Consider the following 19,317-nt stretch of genomic DNA (forward strand, 5'->3'; position numbering starts at 1 on the left):
AGAGCTTGCTTCTATGCCCTCTCCTCTTCTCTCTATACACCAAGTCACTCGGCTCCATCATAACCTCACACGGTATCGTCTATCATTGCTATGTGGCTGACACTCAACTTCTTGGCTCATCGCACTCTAGCGTCTCCATGTGTTGGGGCGAGGCGCTTGCAGGCTGACTTCAATCGTCAGTTGAACGGTGTTTCCTCCGACACATTGGTGCAGCTGGCTTCTGGGTTAAGCGAGCGGGTTTTAAGAAGCGAGGTTTGGCGGGTCATGTTTCAGAGGACGAATGACTCGAATTTTGCCTCTCTCGAGCCCGTTGAGGAGTTGAAGCGATTAGAGAAGATCGTAATTGGATCGCAATTGGATATCACAAAAAAATTGGTGAGAAAAAAATATTAAATAATTTCACTGCTCGACTGAGGGACCCTACAGATAATTGGATGTGTGGGGTAAAGAGATGAGGTAGTCATTTAAAAAGAATGTTAAACACTATTATTGCACACAGGCTGAGTCTATGCAACTTATCTTGTGACTTGTTAAGCAACATTTTGCTCCTGAACTTATTTAGGCTTGCCATGACAAAGGGGTGGAATAATTATTGACTCAAGAAATTTCAGCTTTTCATATTTTATTAATTTGTAAAACTTTCGACAAATATAATTCCACTTTGACATTATGGTGTATTGTGTGTAGGCCAGTGCCTAAAAAAATCTACATTTAATTGATTTTAAATTCAGGCTGTAACACAACAAAATGTGGAAAAAGTTAAGGGGTGTGAGTGATTATTTTGCAACAATAGTAATATAACTTTTTTTTATTTAAATGAGCACCTTGTAAACTGCACAGGCACCAAAAACCACATGGAATGGAAACTGGATATGTTTTTACATCACTGGTTAGAGGACAACCTGCAAAACACATTCAGCTACACTTTGGAATGTTGCATTTCGATACAGGGGTCACTTAGTGGTGATTTTAGCATGTCAATCTTGGTGGGGCAAACTCAAACATTGTTTTTTTTAGATGTATGTCAGCAAAACAAACGGTTAGGGCCTTGATTAATCTGTCCCAACAGCAGAGCTTTTTGTCAGCACCATGGAGTAAATCCGTACCACTGCTACACCTTGCTACCAGCGGAGCCTTGTTTGGCAGTGGAACAGTTAATTCAGCCTCACTTACTGCCTTTAAAAAAAACATAGCTGATATGGCTGACTTGCATAAATAAGAGGCAATCTGTAATTTCGATTAAGACATTAATGAGAGAGCTAGGACGGACGTAGTCAATGTAACTATTTGTTTAGCGCATTTGAAATGTAGAGCAACGGAATTCCGAACATGGGTCGTTTTTAAAGTGTTCTCCCTGTACACCAAGTCAGAACGGTAGGATAAATAAAGGGTGCCTATAAGCAGAGAATGGAAACTCTTACAATATTCATTGATTACATTTCTATAAAACAGGCTATAGGCTACATGTGCACCACCAAGTCAGAACCGTAGGATAAATAAAGGTGGCATATACAGTGATCCCTCGCCACTTCGCGGTTCACTTATCGCGGATTCGCTATTTCGCGGATTTTCATAATGCATTTTTTATTTATTTTTGGTGCATTGTGCTCTGCATTCTGATTCGCTAAAAACTCACTCCCGCTTCTTGTATCAAAACATGCTACGAATTGTGCTATCATTTTGTCGTCTCGTGCAGTTATGTGTACGTACATAAAACAGCTTGGCAAATTTACATTAAGTTGGCCAGGAAGGAAGGAAGGACTAACGCTTGGTCGCTTAGCAACCATGGTGCGAATGGCCACTGAACTTAAGCGAGTAGCTGAGGAATGGGACCCTTTGATGAGCCGTTCATTACAGTTCTCCAACGTAATCGATGGTGGCATGTCGGTGTACAAGGATCTTTTTGCAAAGAAGAAAAAAGAGCGACAACAGCTGCCTATCACTATGCTCTTCTCCCGAACAAACACACCTGCACCGCGGGCTTCAGAAGAAGAGAACACTGCAGAGCGCAGTCAGGATGCAGCGGCCCAGTCTGAAGAGCAGTGAAACGGCCTACACGTGAGTCACTGTATTTGTATACATGTAATAGTTGCTAATTGTAAAAAAAAAAGAAGTTTTCTATTTCGCGGATTTCACTTATCGCGGGTCATTTTCGGAACGTAACCCCCGCGATAAACGAGGGATTACTGTAAACAGACGATAACAGCTCTCACAATATTCAATGATTACATTTCTCTAAAACAGGCTATAGGCTACATGTGCACCACCAAGTCATAAGAGGGGAAAAGGGGAAAAGGGGGGAAAAGGGGGAGGGGAAAAGGGACCAAGTTATTAAGGTGAGGCATATGGGCAACTAACAGCTTACTACACAACATACACTTAGTATTACTTTCTTAGCTACAGTATACATATCTCCCTGGCAAATTACATAATTTGTGTAGCAGCATAGAATACATTTTTGGACTCACCTTGTTGTGTTGTGCTCACTTGAACAGGAAGGTGGTCCTTCTTGTGGGCAAATTCTGTCATCAAACTTTGTCATCAAAGTCTGGCATTCTCTGGATTTATGGTGCTTTCAAGACAACTCGTAAAAAACAAGGGTGAATCATGACGTCAGTGATTATCAGGTCGGAGCTCTAGAAAGAGGCCCGAATTCTTGATTTGGAATTCTGAGATGGATGACCGTTCAAAACGTATTTCCCCAGTCGGAGCTAATTTTTTTCAAGAGTTCCCAGTTGTCTTGAACTCCCTGATGTTTGATAATTCCCAGTTCCGAGTTTCCAGTTGTTTTGAACGCGGCAGAAGTCATGCTGGATTGACAGCAGGGTCAATGTCTTCAACCTTTTATGACCCATGGTGTTGAATGTTTATCCTTTTAAGCTTGGAAAAGAGACCCTTAAACCCACACTTGGACCACACACCCTGATTCCATCCAAACCACTCACTGTTAACTTTGCGATTTCCAACTTGTTGTGTAATGTTTATGTCCAATGGCCGATACAATACGTTTTATCTATAATTTCTCTTCATAATTTCTCTCATTGTGACAAGGATTGAAAAGGATTTGCCAGTAGATTGTCAACTTGATTCATGATGATGACTGCTAGCTTGCTAGCTACGATTTTGAAAGTATGATGTTGACAGTCCAATCAAAGCTATGGTAGATATAATGATAATGATTTGACATCATTTTATCTGTGGCCAATGACCTTGAGGGCATTTCTAATGTGGCAGCATCCAAGGGGCTTGAATGTTCTAGCTCTACTCATAGATGTTGCGGTGACGAGGTGTCCCCATGAGTGACAGAACACTGAGCCAATCACGGCTAAACTAGTGAAATTACCAACCCCTAAGCTCCATATTTTCCACTGGCTGCCCCACCACCACAGAAAGCATTGAGCTAGGCTGAAACACCTGCATTTTGGAGCTGCCTTAATCAAGAAAACTAAAAAGAGACCATGTTTGTATGCAGCTTTATTAAGTCAATGAGTTTTCAAACTGATATGTGACACATATTAATGCCAAAATAACCACTGGGCTCACCTCACAGAAAGAGAGACGCAACACTGTTTTGTCAATCACTCCTATCGATAAATAAGTTGAAATTAATTGCGCAAAAGGGGAGAGATGAGGTTGCACGTCCTGTTAAAACGAACACAGAAAAACCACCACCTAGACTAGAGCGTCCAATATGGTCTGTGCAGCAAGCTGAATGTTGACGTCCCTACTAATAGGTTGTGTCCGTATAGGATTGTAACATCGCCCACAGCATCCTCAGTCATCGCAGACTTGCGTCCATCTATTTGAGTTTGCATGGCTCAGGGCTCTCTTGAGGCGTGAGTGGGACTTCACAATTATGAGCGACCTTTACAGACAATGCTCCTGCGTAATTGTATTCATTCATTTCTCCACTGGCTATGAAACGTCTTTAAAAATGTTTAGTGAATAGGTATTGTGCGGTATCAGGGGTGAAGTATGGACCATGTCAAAATTAGGGTTGAATTGCAAAGTAGCACCACTTGGATTTTCCAAGTAGGTTTTGCTTTTACAAATATGTTTATGTGGGAGAGGGGTGAGATGAGCACTTTCCCCAATATTAAGGCACATATAAGTAGGCCTTAGGTGGTTATTGAAGGTTTGACAATTTATTTGAAGATTGCGCCCTTGAAATCCTTTGCATATTATATCCTATTTCATTTATTTGTTCAGGTAGTTGCAACTGGCTAGAAAAAGACAGTATCCACACATGAATATGATCAATCCTCTTGTGGTTTCCAGGCTTACACCTGTGTGTAAAGTGACCATACTCTGTAAAGAATAATTGCCCAATGCATTTCACCTTTTCTCATGATAGTAGATTTAATCCAATTGCAAACAGCCTTGTTTGTATATGATCATCATGAATAAACGTTATACATTTTTGCATGTGCTTGTAGGCCTATTTGCGTTTAACATCATTAATGTGTAACTCCATTGGTTTTTATTTGTAATTTCATGTCACAATTTGTTAGGGCCGCACCCTGGATTTTCTACTACAGCACTAGAAAAAATAATCGAATCTCAATTGGTCTCTTCCTGTAGTCGTCATCTGCATTGATCCAACCTCCTTTCTGGTGTTTGGACAGTATATAAACAGACAGAATCTCTCTCTCTCTGAGCTACCTAGTAACATCATAATAACCAATACGTGGACCTCAAATGGGGAGGGTTTACAGCTGAGATTGACGTGTGTTTCAATGGCAGCCGGAGAGAGAGATGTGCTGCCATAAGAAGACCCCTGTTGGTCCGTATAGGCTACGCTACATGATGGTAAGTCAGACTTTCTCAATTTCACATTTTAGACATGTACATCTATTTAAAACGGGTTATTAAGAACATTTCGTCGACGTGGTCATTGTAGAGATACATTTTCATGTTCACACAATTATGGTTTAATGGTACAGCATGTGTCCCAAAGAAGAAAACGGTCAGTGTGAGAAAACAGTAAATCGTGATCTATCGTTGACAAATTAAGAGCAGACTCCATCTTTACTGGAGTGATTCTGAAATATATTGTAATTCTCTCGCTCGTCTGCCGCGATATAGCTCGAGCCTCGAGAAAAATATTCCCTCACCGGTTGCTGTTTTTTTTTTAAAGAACAAATCGCAAAATGTTTTGAGCAGCCGTTAACTTTCAGTAGCCTATTTACGTAGTTTATCTTCATTTACGTTGAATATCATAAAAAATAAAATCAGCTTTAGATGGGAAACTTTCGTGCAACAGGTGGCAGGTTTTTCCCGGGCCGGAGTAGGGAAAGGCGAGTCTGATGCTGAGGATGGGAGAGAGATGAAGTAGGGCGTCATTCAGCCCGAGACACCGGACAGCTCCTACATTCACAATGTCTATTCGCCTATTTATGTGGGTCAATCAATACAAAGGTTGTTTCTTTTAAATTCGCCACCAGATTTTAAATGTGTTTGTTGGTCTTGTTAGCAACTACATCACACCATGTAATTATATAATGAGTAGGCTTTTGCCTCAGAATATATACACAATACCCTTAATTCATCTGGAAATTTTTTTAAATATTGAAATCACCATTTACTTTCAAGTGTAAAGGTTCATGAAATTCATGTCAAAAAGAGCCATTGATATGTTTATGTTTCATTTGACTTTTGAATGTAATTTTCACTCTAAAATGTTATTGCCAACAGAAAATCAAGGCAAGGCAGGTCTTGGCAAATATAACTATGCAAAAGAGGAATTTACTTTTCCACACAAGATGACAAATCTCCTCTAGTCAATCTGTTCTCCTAAGAGAGGGCTTTCTCTGCTCGTGATCAGCCAACCTCTCTACCAACCATGGTTGCCAACAACGACTGTCAAGGCCCCTTCCCCCCATCCTTCCCTTCTCTTCCTTTGCTAAACTGTCACCCCCACCCCATCCCCCTCTCCCAGTTGCTCCCAGTCCTGTTGCATAGCTACTAGCACTGCCCGTGAAACACTGGAGATGGAAGACAAAGATTATAGCTGTGTACATGCATGCACGCTAGCATGGCATATGTTGAAAAATAAAAATATCAGATGATGTTATGGAAAATTAAGTCTAAAGCCAACAACAATCTGATTTATTTGCTGTGGAAGTGCAGTGCAGTTTATTTTTTACTGTCATTAGTGGAGGTGACTGTAGTGTATAGATAATGTAACATCATATTTACAGTATGAAAACATAGAACCATTTGAATAAATACCTATGTAGATCGGGCATACTAATGAAGGCCATCTCCATTTCTTTAATGCTAGAATTTGACTAGAAAAGAAGGCCTCCATGCAGTAGCAGTGCCTTAGCAAATAAGGTTTATTATGAGTGCTATGTTCCCCTCCCCCTATTCTCCTCCACCTCCCCTCATCCTGCTCTCCTCCTCTCCTCTGCCTCTTTGAGAAGAGCTGAAAGGTTGGCATTAGAACAACAAAGGCAGGACGGAATGTCAACAGGCTTCAGAGAGAAATAGGCCGAGAGAACGGAGAGATGGGGGAGAGAGAGAGAGAGAGAGAGAGAGAGAGGAAACACAGGAATGAGAAAAGGATAGTGTGAAATCAACCTCTAGCCCCTACGTCCCTTGTCACTTTTTATATCTTCCACTAGAGTTCCACTACAGCTCCCAAATGCAGTGTGAGTATGCATAGGAGAGTGTGGTATTTACATGTTGAGTGCATACTGTATAAATGTGGATGTGCGGAGCGGGAATACAAATGTTAGGTGGGTACATACGTGAAATGTCAAGTGGAATGTGAGTTTTTACCCTCAGAATCTGTGTCAAGGCTCTGTGCTATCACATTTTGTATCATTATTCTCTTTCAGCTGAAGCAAGGGATGAATAAAACACCAGACAGATGGATGGATGGAGGATGGAGAGAGAGAACTGGTCCTAGTGCAGTGTGGAAGACTAGTGATTTTGTTGTGATGCTGAGCAATGAGAATAACAACAAGTCCCAGTCTGCCTCTCAGCACAGGGCACTTCCCTACAGTCTGCTGCATATTACTGTGTGTGTGTGTGTGTTGTTTCACGGTGTAATTGCAGCATAAACATGCATGACTATAAATGCAAATAAAACCATCATGATGTGTAAGCTGAAATAGCATAGACATTTAATTCAAGACTGGAACATTGATAAAATACAAAACATGTACAAATGGTCACTTTCATACAATCAGAAAATGCATTTGAAATTTGGTACCTCATCGCAAACATGCTTTGATCAGTTTCCCAGGCAAGCTGTTAAAAATGAGAAGCAGCCATTTTCCCCTAGTAATCGCATGTGACTTGCATTTAAAACTGGTACAGTTGAACTAGGGCAGGAGACCAACGGTAAATGACTTTATGACTACACTTTGTAGATAAAAACACCTCTATAATTGCTTTATCTGACATCAACAGACTTCATCAACATTTGCAGAAAGCCTAGACACACTAACACATTACAGATTTGAACCTACAGACAATGTACAGGCAGCATTTACATGACCATGGAGACAAAGGGCATTGGTAATGGATTTGTATAAAAGAAGCCATTTTGAAATGCTCCGTTACCAAGCTGGAATACTTCAAATCAATTTAGCATTCCCCTCTGTTCCATTTGACCCAATGAGTCATGAGAACACATAGCCTACCCAGACCTGTGTCTGTTCTATTCATTGTATTCATATGACTGCACACAGTTAGCGTTGCTGTCGAGCGTGTCATCACACACACACAACACTTCAGAGGTCTTCACGTTACAGCCCTACTTCAACCTTCCGCTTAGCACCGTAGTTTATTGTGCACCTTATTCTCTAGACACAGAATATTGCATGTTAATTAAAGGAATGGGTTATAAGAACCGGTGGCTAGAACTCAAATCCTTTGATGTCCACGCATGTAGCACCTGAAGGGGGCTTAAGGAGGGCCTGTCTGAAATCATTAAAGCAGATCTCAATTGCACACTAGTGACCACACATAATGAGATATAGCCACGATGGTCACTCTACGCCCTGATATGCTTTCCATTTAACCACCCACCTCCTCCCCCCAGATAAGTCTGATTGGTCACAACGGGTGCTGCACCTTGGTTAGTGGATAAGGAGCACTCGCCACCATTACAATGGAAAGCATTTTGAAGACATGAGAACGCCTCATATAGATACAACATCCAACCATAGGTGGAGTTGGGCTTCCTGTGTGGTCACAGTAGTAGGTGGGCTCATTCCATACAACTATGAGGGTTCCCTTAAGTAGGTGAAGCACGTGGCCTGGGAGTTCCAGCTGTCTGAAAGTCACTGTCTCTGGATCATATGTACTGTGAACGTCTGCGAGCATGGGTTTGAATCTGACCCACTGCTCTAGCACCCTCTCTCCTCTATATTTCTATCCTATCCTTAAAAAAGTTCCCCCTGACCCTTACCCTGCCCCACTCTGTGTAGTAGGGGCTTCATTCACTCGGGGTTTGAGGCTCCTTCAGTATGTGTAGGAGTTCTCAATGACAATGTCTCTGAAGAAGGGGAACCAGTCTGCACAGGCAGGCGAGGTAAATGTAGACAGGGCAGAATGACTTCTTCTGGCGGGTGATGAGGTGGAGGGCAGCATCGCTGGCTGGGGAGGCCATCATATAGGCGTGGCCTCTGCAGGCGGGATAGTACATGGGAAATTAAAGATACGCTGCAGGGTAAGACATTAAGGGTACTGTGATGCATGCTACATGCAGGATGTGTTTAAATGTTTTGATCAGGTTTCATCTCAATTGAACTTCCTGGTTTACTAAAGGTTAAATAATAGAGTAAGGACACCTTGATAAGACCTACATGATACCTACTGTAATGTTTTCTACTTCATTCTACTTTATCTAAGGCCTACTATAAATGTAGCAGGTATTGTACCTTCATAAATATCCAACTACTGCTACACAAGCAGTCAATACAACTCATGCATGTAAAGTCACGGTGACACTTGAAAATGTTTATTTTACATGGCCAGTCATTCAACATCACCAGCACAACCACGCACACTACCCAGTCATAATGCCATTTATTCAGTAGGAAAAGACAAAAGCTCTAGAACACATATAAAAAATAAAAAAAAAGACTGTAAATGGATTTTGTGTGTCTGACCTGATTCTGTGTCGATCAGGCCCAAGGTGGTGATGGTCAGAGATACATTGCTGTGCTGCATGGCTAGCTCATGCTGTATGGTGCCAAAGAAAACGTTCACTACAAGAAAACGTTGGCCGCGTAGGGCTCCACGGAGTAGTCATCCTACCTGTGGGGGAGAGAAGGAGAGACAGGGTGGAAAGAGCGTTGGTGAGTTCACACAGTATTGACAGTGCTTGTCTGAGTACTTCAGACAGAAGGACAGATCTTGGGTTTATTCCCCTCTAACAATACAGTAGAAGGAGTACAAGTGTAGTGTGCATCTGTATAATACTGCATCTGTATAAGACTGTATTTGTATAAGACCGTGTGTTGTGTACTCACCCAACAGAGAGGATACTACGATCACAGACCCTGTACTCCAACACTGGCAAAGCTGCAGAAGCAATGTTCACGTAGCTGAGGAAATTCACCTTTGGAAAACAGCAACACATTAAAAACTACTATAGCATAGCCTTGTCTCACTTGGCTAGGTGCAAGGCTAAGTATAGCCTAATATAAAGAAAAAAAACTAAGCGTATCTGCATCAGTTCCCTGACGTGCTCCCTGTCTCCGTTCCATATTGCGAATGGGGAGGATCCAATGTGATTCAAAACTAGGATGTCAAGACATCCTGCAGAACAAAAAGACAGTTGGAAAATGTAAACTAATGTGCCGTATGAATCTTTAACATAATACAGACAATGACTGAAGTTAATCTAAGTGATCAGTTCTTACCCAGCCATCCTCACCCCTCTCTCTGGATCTGAGGCCTGGCACACATCTCCTGTCACATACAGAGCCTTCTGGGCCCCCAGGCTTGTGCTGTCCTCTGCCACCTACAGGACAGAGGAAGCAATGACACACTGGTAAAGAGGCTGTCACCATCTGGTCATAATAGAAAGGACAGATGTACATAGTTAGTCAGACAGATCCACAAACCTTCTGCAAGGCGTGCTCCTTCCTGGCCGTGATGACGATCTGGCCACCCATCTTTGAGTAGCGGTATGCCACCTGCTCTCCTATGCCCGTGCTGGCACCAGTCACCAGCACCCTGGCACCACGATCAGACTGAGGGGAGGGACAGACAGACAGTGAGTCAGGCTGCTTGGGGTGAGGAAGACAACTGATGAGGGAGGAAGATCATTTTACATTTTAGTCATTTAGCAGACGCTCTTATCCACAGCGACTTACAGGAGCAATTAGGGTGTCACGTGTGCTCCCTCTCCGGCCTCTAGGTCACCAGGCTGCTCGTTAGGGCGCACACCTGTCACCAGCGTTACGCGCATAATGACACTCACCTGGACTCCATCACCTCCTTGACTACCTGCCCTTTATATGTCACTCCCTTTGGTTCCTTCCCCAGTCGTCATTGTTGCTGTTTCATGTCGGTGTGTTTCTTGTTTTGTTCGTGTATTTATTAAATGTATTCACTCCCTGAACTTGCTTCCCAACTCTCAGCGTACATGGTTACATAGGGTTAATTGCTTTGCAGAAGGGCACATCGACAGGTTTTTCACCTAGTCGGTTCGGGAATTAGAAGATCATCTGATCACAATGGATATGATACAATGTTGGTGTTTTGAGGTCGAGCATGAATTTGTGTTGAACGGATCATCATCATCACTACCATAAAGACCCTCACATCAAATGTCCGACATATTTGAAGCCAACACGCACGTCAGAAAGAGCTCCATTATATTGTCAAATAATCACAACAGTCAAATCAGTGCATTAAATCTCAATGTACGTGAAATAGAAAAAGGTCCAAATGAATATAAGAATGGAAAATTAAAATGACAACAACTGCCTTAAAAATGAAAGAATATACATAAAAGTAGCTCAAAAGGTGTATTCAAAACCTTGAATAATATTTTTGCCTGCCCTTTGCCTTGCTACTCAACTGACATGGCTAGCTACTGTTGGAGAACTGGAAGAAACGTGTCCTTCCAGAGGACTGCCATCAGCCAAATACTAGACATGAAAAAACATGGTCTTCATCCTGCCCTTCATAATCATGTTGAATCCATTTCAATGCTACAGGTGATGCTTAGGTAACACACCTTATTTTTTTTTTTTTAAATCACGCTTGTGTCAATATCCGAGTTGATTTTTGGCTATCTAAAATCAAAACTGTCAAAAAGTATGTTCTAAAAACTCCACCAGGTTCTGTAAAGGATGGTAGCCTATGTAGGTACTCTGCTGCAAGCCGCAGGAAGAGAGGTTCTCGCCATCCAATGGATGACGTCCACTTCTTCAAATGTATAGTAGGTATAGCCTACCGCTTGTCTTCCCTGAAAGAGGAAAGGGGGATATCAGGTCAGTTGTACAACTGAATGCCTTCAACTGAAATGTGTCTTCCGCATTTAACCCAACCCCTCTCAGTTAAACTAAGGGCTCTATTCAATCTTTATCGCTGAAGTGTTACAGATTGTACAAGAGAAATTTAAAGGTAATTTCCGATTGAGCCGACATACACCGAGTGTATAAAACATTATGAACACCTTCCTAATATTGAGTTGCACCCCCTTATGCCTTCAGAACAGACTCAATTCGCCGGGCCATGGACTCTACAAGGTGTCGAAAGCATTCCACAGGGATGCTGGACCATGTTGACTACAAGGCTTCCCACAGTTGTGTCAAGTTGTCTGGATGTCTGTTGGGTGGTGGACCATTCTTGATACATACTGTTGAGCGTGAAAAAAGCCAGCAGCGTTGCAGTTCTTGATACACTCAAACCGGTGCTCTACTACCATGCCCCGTTCAAAGGTACTTAAATATTTTCTCTTGCCCATTCACCCTCTGAATGGCACACATACACAATCCATGTCTCAATTGTCTCAAGGCTTAAAAATCCTTCTTTACCCTGTCTCCTCCCCTTCATCTACACTGATTGAAGTGGATTTAACAAGTGGCATCAATAAGGGATCATAGCTTTCACCTGGTCAGTCTATGTCATAGAAAGAGCAGGTATTCTTAATGTTTTGTATACTCAGTGTACGCAGCTTCGCTGTGAATGCAGTCTCCATTGACGTGGGAATATTGCCTTTAAATTTAAATCACGCTGTCACGCTGAAATTTACAGATTGAATAGAGCCCTACTACTATAGCCTTATCTAGCCCAGATGCCAAGGTTGTTTTGATTGTAAAGTTGGCACATAGATTTAGACTCAAAAGACTCAAAGACTCCAGCCACCCAAGTCATAGACACGAACAGCTTCTACCCCCAAGTCATAAGACTGCAAAATAGTTAGCCAAATAGCTACCCAGACTATCTGCATTGTCCCCCTTTGCACTAACTCTTTTGACTCATCACATACACTGCTGCTACGACTTATTATCTATCCTGTTGCCTAGTCACTTTACCCCTACATACAGTATATGTACATATCTACCTCAACTACCTTGTACCCCTGCACATCGACTCAGTACTGGTACCCGGTGTAAATAGCCAAGTTATTGTTACTTCCTTGTGTTATCCTTCTATTATTTTTCTCTTTGCATTGACGGGAAGGCCCTTAAGTAAGCATTTCACTGTTAGTCTACACCTGTTATTTACGAAGCATATGACAAATAAAATTGGATTTAATATACAGTACCAGTCAAAAGTTTGGACAGACCTACTCATTCCAGGGTTTTTCTTTATTTTTTGCTATTTTCTACATTGTAGTATAATAGTGAAGACATCAAAACTATGAAATAACACATGGAATCATGTCGTAATCAAAAAATTGTTAAAGAAATCAAAATATATTTTATATTTGAGATTCTTCAAAGTAGCCTTGATGACAGCTTTGCACACTCTTGGTATTCTCTCAACCAGCTTCACCTGGAATAATTTTCCAACAGTCATGAAGGAGATCCCAAATATGCTGAGTACTTGTTGGCTGCTTTTCCATCATTCTGCAGTCCAACTCATCCCAAACCGTCTCAATTGGGTTGAGGCCAGGTCATCTGATGTCACCTGGAATGCATTTCAATTAACAGGTGTGCTTTGTTAAAAGTTAATTTGCGTTTGAGCCAATCAGTTGAGTTGTGACAAGGTAGGGGTGGTATACAGAAGACAGCCCTATTTGGTAAAAGACCAAGTCCATATTATAGCAATAACAGCTCAAATAAGCAAAGAGAAACGACAGTCCATCATTACTTTAAGACATGAAGGTCAGTCAATCTGGAAAATTTCAAGAACTTTGAAAGTTTCTTCAAAAACCATCAAGCGCTATATTGAAACTGGCTCAATTGATCACCGCCACAGAAAAGGAAGACCCAGAGTTACCCCGGGATGCAAGCTTTCTGCGAAATATCGTTCACATAACAGCAGAATGCAGCACACGACTGAAGAGAGGAGACAACCAATTTGCTAGTTACAGCATCAGCGCCTGCTCTGGAAAGACAGCAGAGAGTAGAAAGGCAGTTTGCCATTTACAGCAGTGTGTCCCCTGAACGATAACGAAGAGGTAGGTGAAAAGCCTGACTACGGAGACGGGGTGAGAAGGTGATGAAGCATACTTCATGAGCTGTAACCAAAAAACAACTAGTATTTGGAAAGTTTGAGGTGAGGGAGAAAGTGTGGTGGAACAAGTACTATTATTGTTAGCATTGTTAAGCTAGCCAGAGAAATGTTGAGCAACATTAGCCAACTTAACTGATCAAATAATTTAGTTTATGGTGGGGAAATTAGCTGGCTAATAAAGTCAATCAGCTAACGTTAGCTAGCTAACGTTACAACATCAGATGAACTAACATCAGATGAGCTAACCAATTCGCTATAGTATTAACTTAACTGGTATAACGTTACGACTCCTTGCCGATCCTGAAGTTATAACGCGTTAGTTGCTTACTGGACCCTGGCAATCTATGTGAAATGTTGACTAGTTAACTAGCTAATGAACTAACTACTATCTGTGAACTAATGTTTTCCCTGTACAATATGTGGTTAATGTTAATGTTCAGAATGAGAGAATTTGGTAAAAATGAGGCGCTGCTTAAACAAGTGGATTGGGGCTCCTGAGTGGTGCAGCGGTCTAAGGCACTGCATTTCAGTGCTAGAGGCGTCACTACAGACACCCTGGTTTGAATCCGGGCTGTATCACATCAAGCTGTGATTGGGAGTCCCATAGGGTGGTGCACAATTGGCCCAGCGTTGTCTGGGTTTGGCCGGTGTAGATGTCATTGTAAATAAAAAAATATGTTCTTAACTGACTTGCCTAGTTAAATAAAGGTTTAAAAAAAAAAGTGTAGCTAGGCCTGGCTTAAGCTGGATGCCACTATAGAGGTGAAAGGAACACCACACACTTCCCCTCTTTCTCACTTTTCCAATACAGTGGATAAAAAGGAGTATGCCAGGTGTACTCTCTGCCTGAAAGAGATCCATTATGTCAACAAAGGGTCTCATGCTCTGTGGCTGGCACATTGTAGAACAGATGTCTACAGGCAGAAAGTGTACAATGTAATAACCTGCAGTGTAGCCCAAAGATATTGATTTTGTGTTGAACTTCACAGTACAACTTGTGTGTGAGTGAGGGGGGGGGGGGTTATTAAATGTTTTACTCTGTGAACGTTATTTTTGCACACGTGTAGCCTTGTGCACTTAATCAATGTCTACCATAGTGGCCACTATAATAGAGCAATAATAGAATGCCTGTTTGTTTCATTCGATTTCTACTTTAAGATGTTTTTTTACCCAAGTGCAGTGATTTTTTTGCATGTTTCGGTGAAAAAAGAAAAAAAAAGTGTCACCTTTTTAGGCCCTCACCAGTTTGCGTCCCAGGTTAAGCTCATTAGAGTTAACTGCACCTCAGATTGCAGGACAGATTAATGCTTCACAGAGTTCAAGTAAGAGACACATCTCAACATCAACTGTTCAGAGGAGACTGCATGAATCAGGCCTTCATGGTTGAATTGCTGCAAAGAAACCACTACTAAAGGACACCAATAATAAGAAGAGACTTTCTTGGGCCAAGAAACACGGGCAATGGACATTAGATCTATCCTTTGGTCTGATGAGTCCAAATTTGAGTCTCTGTGAGACGCAGAGTAGGTGAACAGATGATCTCTGTATGTGTGGTTCCCACCGTGTAGCATGGAGGAGGAGTGATGGTGTGGGGTTGCTTTGCTGGTGACACTGTCAGTGATTTATTTAGAATTCAAGGCACACTTCACCAGCATTGCTACCACAGCATTCTGCAGCGCTACGCCATCCCATCTGGTTTGCGCTTAGTGGGACTATCATTTGTTTTCAACAGCACATTGACCCAACACACCTCCAAGCTGTGTAAGGGCTATTTGACCAGGAAGGAGAGTGATGGAGTGCTGCATCAGATGACCTGGCCTCCACAATCACACAACCTCAACCCAATTGACATGATTTTGGATGAGTTGGACCGCAGAGTGAAGGAAAAGCAGCCAAGTGCTCAGCATATGTAGGAACACCTTCAAGACTGTTGGAAAAGCATTCCAGGTGAATCTGGTTGAGAGAATGCCAAGAGTGTGCAAAGCTGTCATCAAGGCAAAGGGTGGCTACTTTGAAGAATCTCAAATTTGTTTAACACTTTTTTGGTTACTACATGATTCCATATGTGTTATTTCATAGTTTTAATGTCGTCACTATTATTCTACAATGTAGAAAATAGTAAAAAATAAAGAAAAACGCTTGAATGAGTTGACTGGTACTGTATATTTTTCACATCAGATAGGCATGCACGGACACACAAACACTATGTAATTGTGTTCCCTCTTCCTTTTATTCATTCTACTTCTTCCTCTCACCCTATTTCCATGAACAGTGAAATGGGAGCTATGTACCAGGAGCTGGGAACATATACACACCTTGTGCAGAAAATATTCATTTTATTATCCATGATAGTGTTGCTACACAAACAGATAAGACGGAGAATTCAACACTTCTAAGCTTACTAAATAATACACTTTTGTAGAAAGCTGCAAAATAACAGCGTAAATATATTTCCTCCGAAGGCCTTGACAGTCCTGTAAGCTCGCAAACTATACACTGTAACAACGAAGGAGAGGGAGGAGAGAACATTACAAATTAAAATATTATTCCAAACAGAGATTTTGAATGCCACTGACTGATAGACTGGCATAATGACAGAAACAACGGTTTTAATAGCTAGCAAACACGGCGAGAATAATAGAGCAGAACACAAGAGGAGAGGACAATGACAAGTCTCAAAATAGATGTATAATTTCAGAGTTAAATTAAAAATTGCATTTTGAGAGAACATGACTAAGAAGGTATTTATCTTTCTTCAACATTTCGAAACAAAAGCTAGTTTCAAAAGTCAATTTCAACATCAACCTTTTTAGCGTGGAAAAATACCCCATTAAAACCTAATGTCCAGCTTTACAAAGGTCTGTGCAATTTTTACTCCTGTTATTTCCCGAGGTGAACAAAGAACAAAAGCTAAGCTAGAAACATTAAATGTTTTCAATACCATTTATGTTTCATTCCTTATTCCTTATTAGTGAACCTGTCCACAGAGCGCAAGTGATTATCTTCAACAAATCTCCTTCGAAATTGTATTTCTAATGACAACCCATTGACAGTCAATCACTTGAACTGTACAAGAATGGACTAAAACCACTACATAAGTCAAATCAAATCAAACGTTTTATTTGTCACATGCGCCGAATACAAGTGTAGACTTTACCATGAAATGCTTACTTACAAGCCCTTAACCAACAGTGCAGTTCAAGAAGAAGAAAATATTTACCAAGTAGACTAAAATAAAAAGTAATAATAAAAAAGTAACACAATAAGAATAAGAATAACGAGGCTATATACAGGGGGCACCGATACCGAGTCAGTGTGCAGGGGTACAGGCTAGTTGAGGTAATCTGTACATGTAGGTGGCGGCGAAGTGACTATGCATAGGTAACAAACAACAGTGAGTAGCAGCAGTGTACAAGGGGGGGGGGGGGGGGTCAATGTAAATTGTCCGGTGGCGACTTTTTTATGAATTGTTCAGCAGTCTAATGGCTTGGGGGTAGAAGCTATTGAGGAGCCTTTTGGTCCCAGACTTGGCGCTCCGGTACCGCTTGAAGAGAAAACAGTTTATAACTTGGGTGACTGGAGTCTCTGACAATTTTATAGGCTTTCCTCTGACACCGCCTATTATATACGTCTTGGATGGCAGGAAGCTTGGCCCCAGTGATGTACTGGGCCGTTCGCACTACCGTCTGTAGCGCCTTACGGTCAGATGCCAAGCAGTTGCCAAACCAGGCGGTGATGCAACCGGTCAGAATGCTCTCGATGGTGCAGCTGTAGAACCTTTTGAGGATCTGGGGGCCCATGCCAAATCTTTTTAGTCTGAGGGGGAAAAGGTTTTGTTGTGCCCTCTTCACGACTGTTTTGGTATGTTTGGACCACGATAGTTTGTTGGTGATGTGGACACCAAGGAACTTGAAACTCTCAACCCGCTCCACTACAGCCCCGTCGATGTTAATGGGGGTCTGTTCGGCCCGCCTTTTCCTGTAGTCCACGATCAGCTCCTTTGTCTTGCTCACATTGAGGGAGAGGTTGTTGTCCTGGCAACACACCGCCAGTTCTCTGACCTCCTCCTTATAGGCTGTCTCATCGTTGTCGGTGATCAGGCCTACCACTGTTGTGTCGTCAGCAAACCTAATGATGGCGTTGGAGTCGTGTTTGCCACTCAGTCATTGCTAAAACAAGGAAATGCTCATTTTACAACAATTGTTCAAAGTGTGGTTTAATGTGTTTATTAAAGCTTTTGCTCAATTGAACTATTTCTAACAATCAGTAATTACCTGCTAGAATCATATTACAAAACGGTTTTCTGTTGTCCACACTTGCTTCAAGATGTCCACCATTGTTCCTGTACCCAAGAAAGCAAAGGTTACTGATCTAAATGTCACCATGAAGTGCTCTTTTTTGTTAAAAAAAAGTTTTATTGAACAATACAAAACATACACATAAAAATGACAACATGCTGACATACAAACATCAACAGCCTCACCCCTGCCTCATGAAGTGCTTTGCGAGGCTAGTTAAGGACCATATCACCTCCACCTTACCCGACACCCACTACAATTTGCATACTGCCACAACAGATCCATGGAAGACGAAATCGCCATTGCACTTCATACTTTCCTATCCAACCTTGACAAGAGGAATACCTATGTGAGAATGTTGTTCATCAACTACAGCTCAGCATTCAACACCATAGTGCCCTCCAAGCTCATCACTAAGCTCAGGACCCTGGGTCTGAACCCCTCTCTGTGCAACTAGACTTCCTGATGGGCCAACTCCAGGTGGTGAAGGTACTCCCCGTTCACACATGACTGCATGGCAATGCACGTCTCCAACTTTATCATCAAGTTTGCTGACGACACAGTGGTAGGCCTGATTACCAACAATGATGAGACAGCCTACAAGGAGGAGGTGAGAGCCCTGGCAAAGTGGTGCCAGGAAAATAACCTCTCCCTCAATGTCAAGAAAACGAAGGAGCTGTTTGTGGACTACAGGAGACAGCCGAGAGTACGCCCCCATCCACGGGGCCACAGTGGAGAGGATCAAAAGCTTCAAGTTCCTCAGAGAAACCTGAAATGGTCCCGCTACACTGATACCGTGGTGAAGGGGCAACAGCATCTCTTCAACCACAGGAGGCTGAAGAAATTTGGCTTGGACTTCAAGACCATCTCAAACTTCTACAGATGCACCATTGAGCACCATTCTGTCGGGCTGTATCACCGCCTGGTACAGCAACTGCACCTCCCGCAACCGGAGGGCTCTCCAGAGGGTGGTGCGGTCTTGCCCAGCGCATCACCTGGGGCACAATGCCTACCCTCCAGGACACCTTCAGCACCGGGTATCACAGGAAGGCCAAGAAGATCATCAAGGACCTCAGCCACCCGAGCAACGGCCTGTTCACCCTGCTACCATCTAGCAGGCGGAGACAGTACAGGTACATCAAAGCTGGCCCCGAGAGTCTGAAAAGCAGCTTCTATCTCTAGGCCATCAGACTGTTAAACAGTCATCACAAGCCGGCCTAGATTCAATCAGATCAAGCATTAACTGGCGATAGCAGACACCCGCATAGTGGATGTTTTGGCGGTGTTGGAGGTGGAACTGCACTGGGTAAAATAGGTGAGCAGCTGCTTGTCATGAAGCCACACCCACCCCACTCGCATTAGA

At 42.3% G+C, this 19,317-nt stretch overlaps 1 protein-coding gene across 1 annotated transcript; it reads right to left on the reverse strand.

Annotated features, from left to right (window-relative positions):
* Positions 1-7,113: 7,113 nt before the first annotated feature.
* LOC139560031 (hydroxysteroid 11-beta-dehydrogenase 1-like protein) lies at positions 7,114-10,283 on the reverse strand (the record flags this gene model as incomplete). The annotated part of the gene is made up of 5 exons (XM_071376527.1): positions 7,114-8,639; positions 9,126-9,273; positions 9,489-9,577; positions 9,882-9,982; positions 10,086-10,283. Coding segments are annotated over 3 exons (303 nt in total), but the record flags the coding sequence as incomplete, so codon positions are not given.
* Positions 10,284-19,317: the final 9,034 nt, after the last annotated feature.

Source organism: Salvelinus alpinus, chromosome 30 (genome assembly GCF_045679555.1).
Source record: "Salvelinus alpinus chromosome 30, SLU_Salpinus.1, whole genome shotgun sequence".
Lineage (NCBI taxonomy): Eukaryota > Metazoa > Chordata > Actinopteri > Salmoniformes > Salmonidae > Salvelinus > Salvelinus alpinus.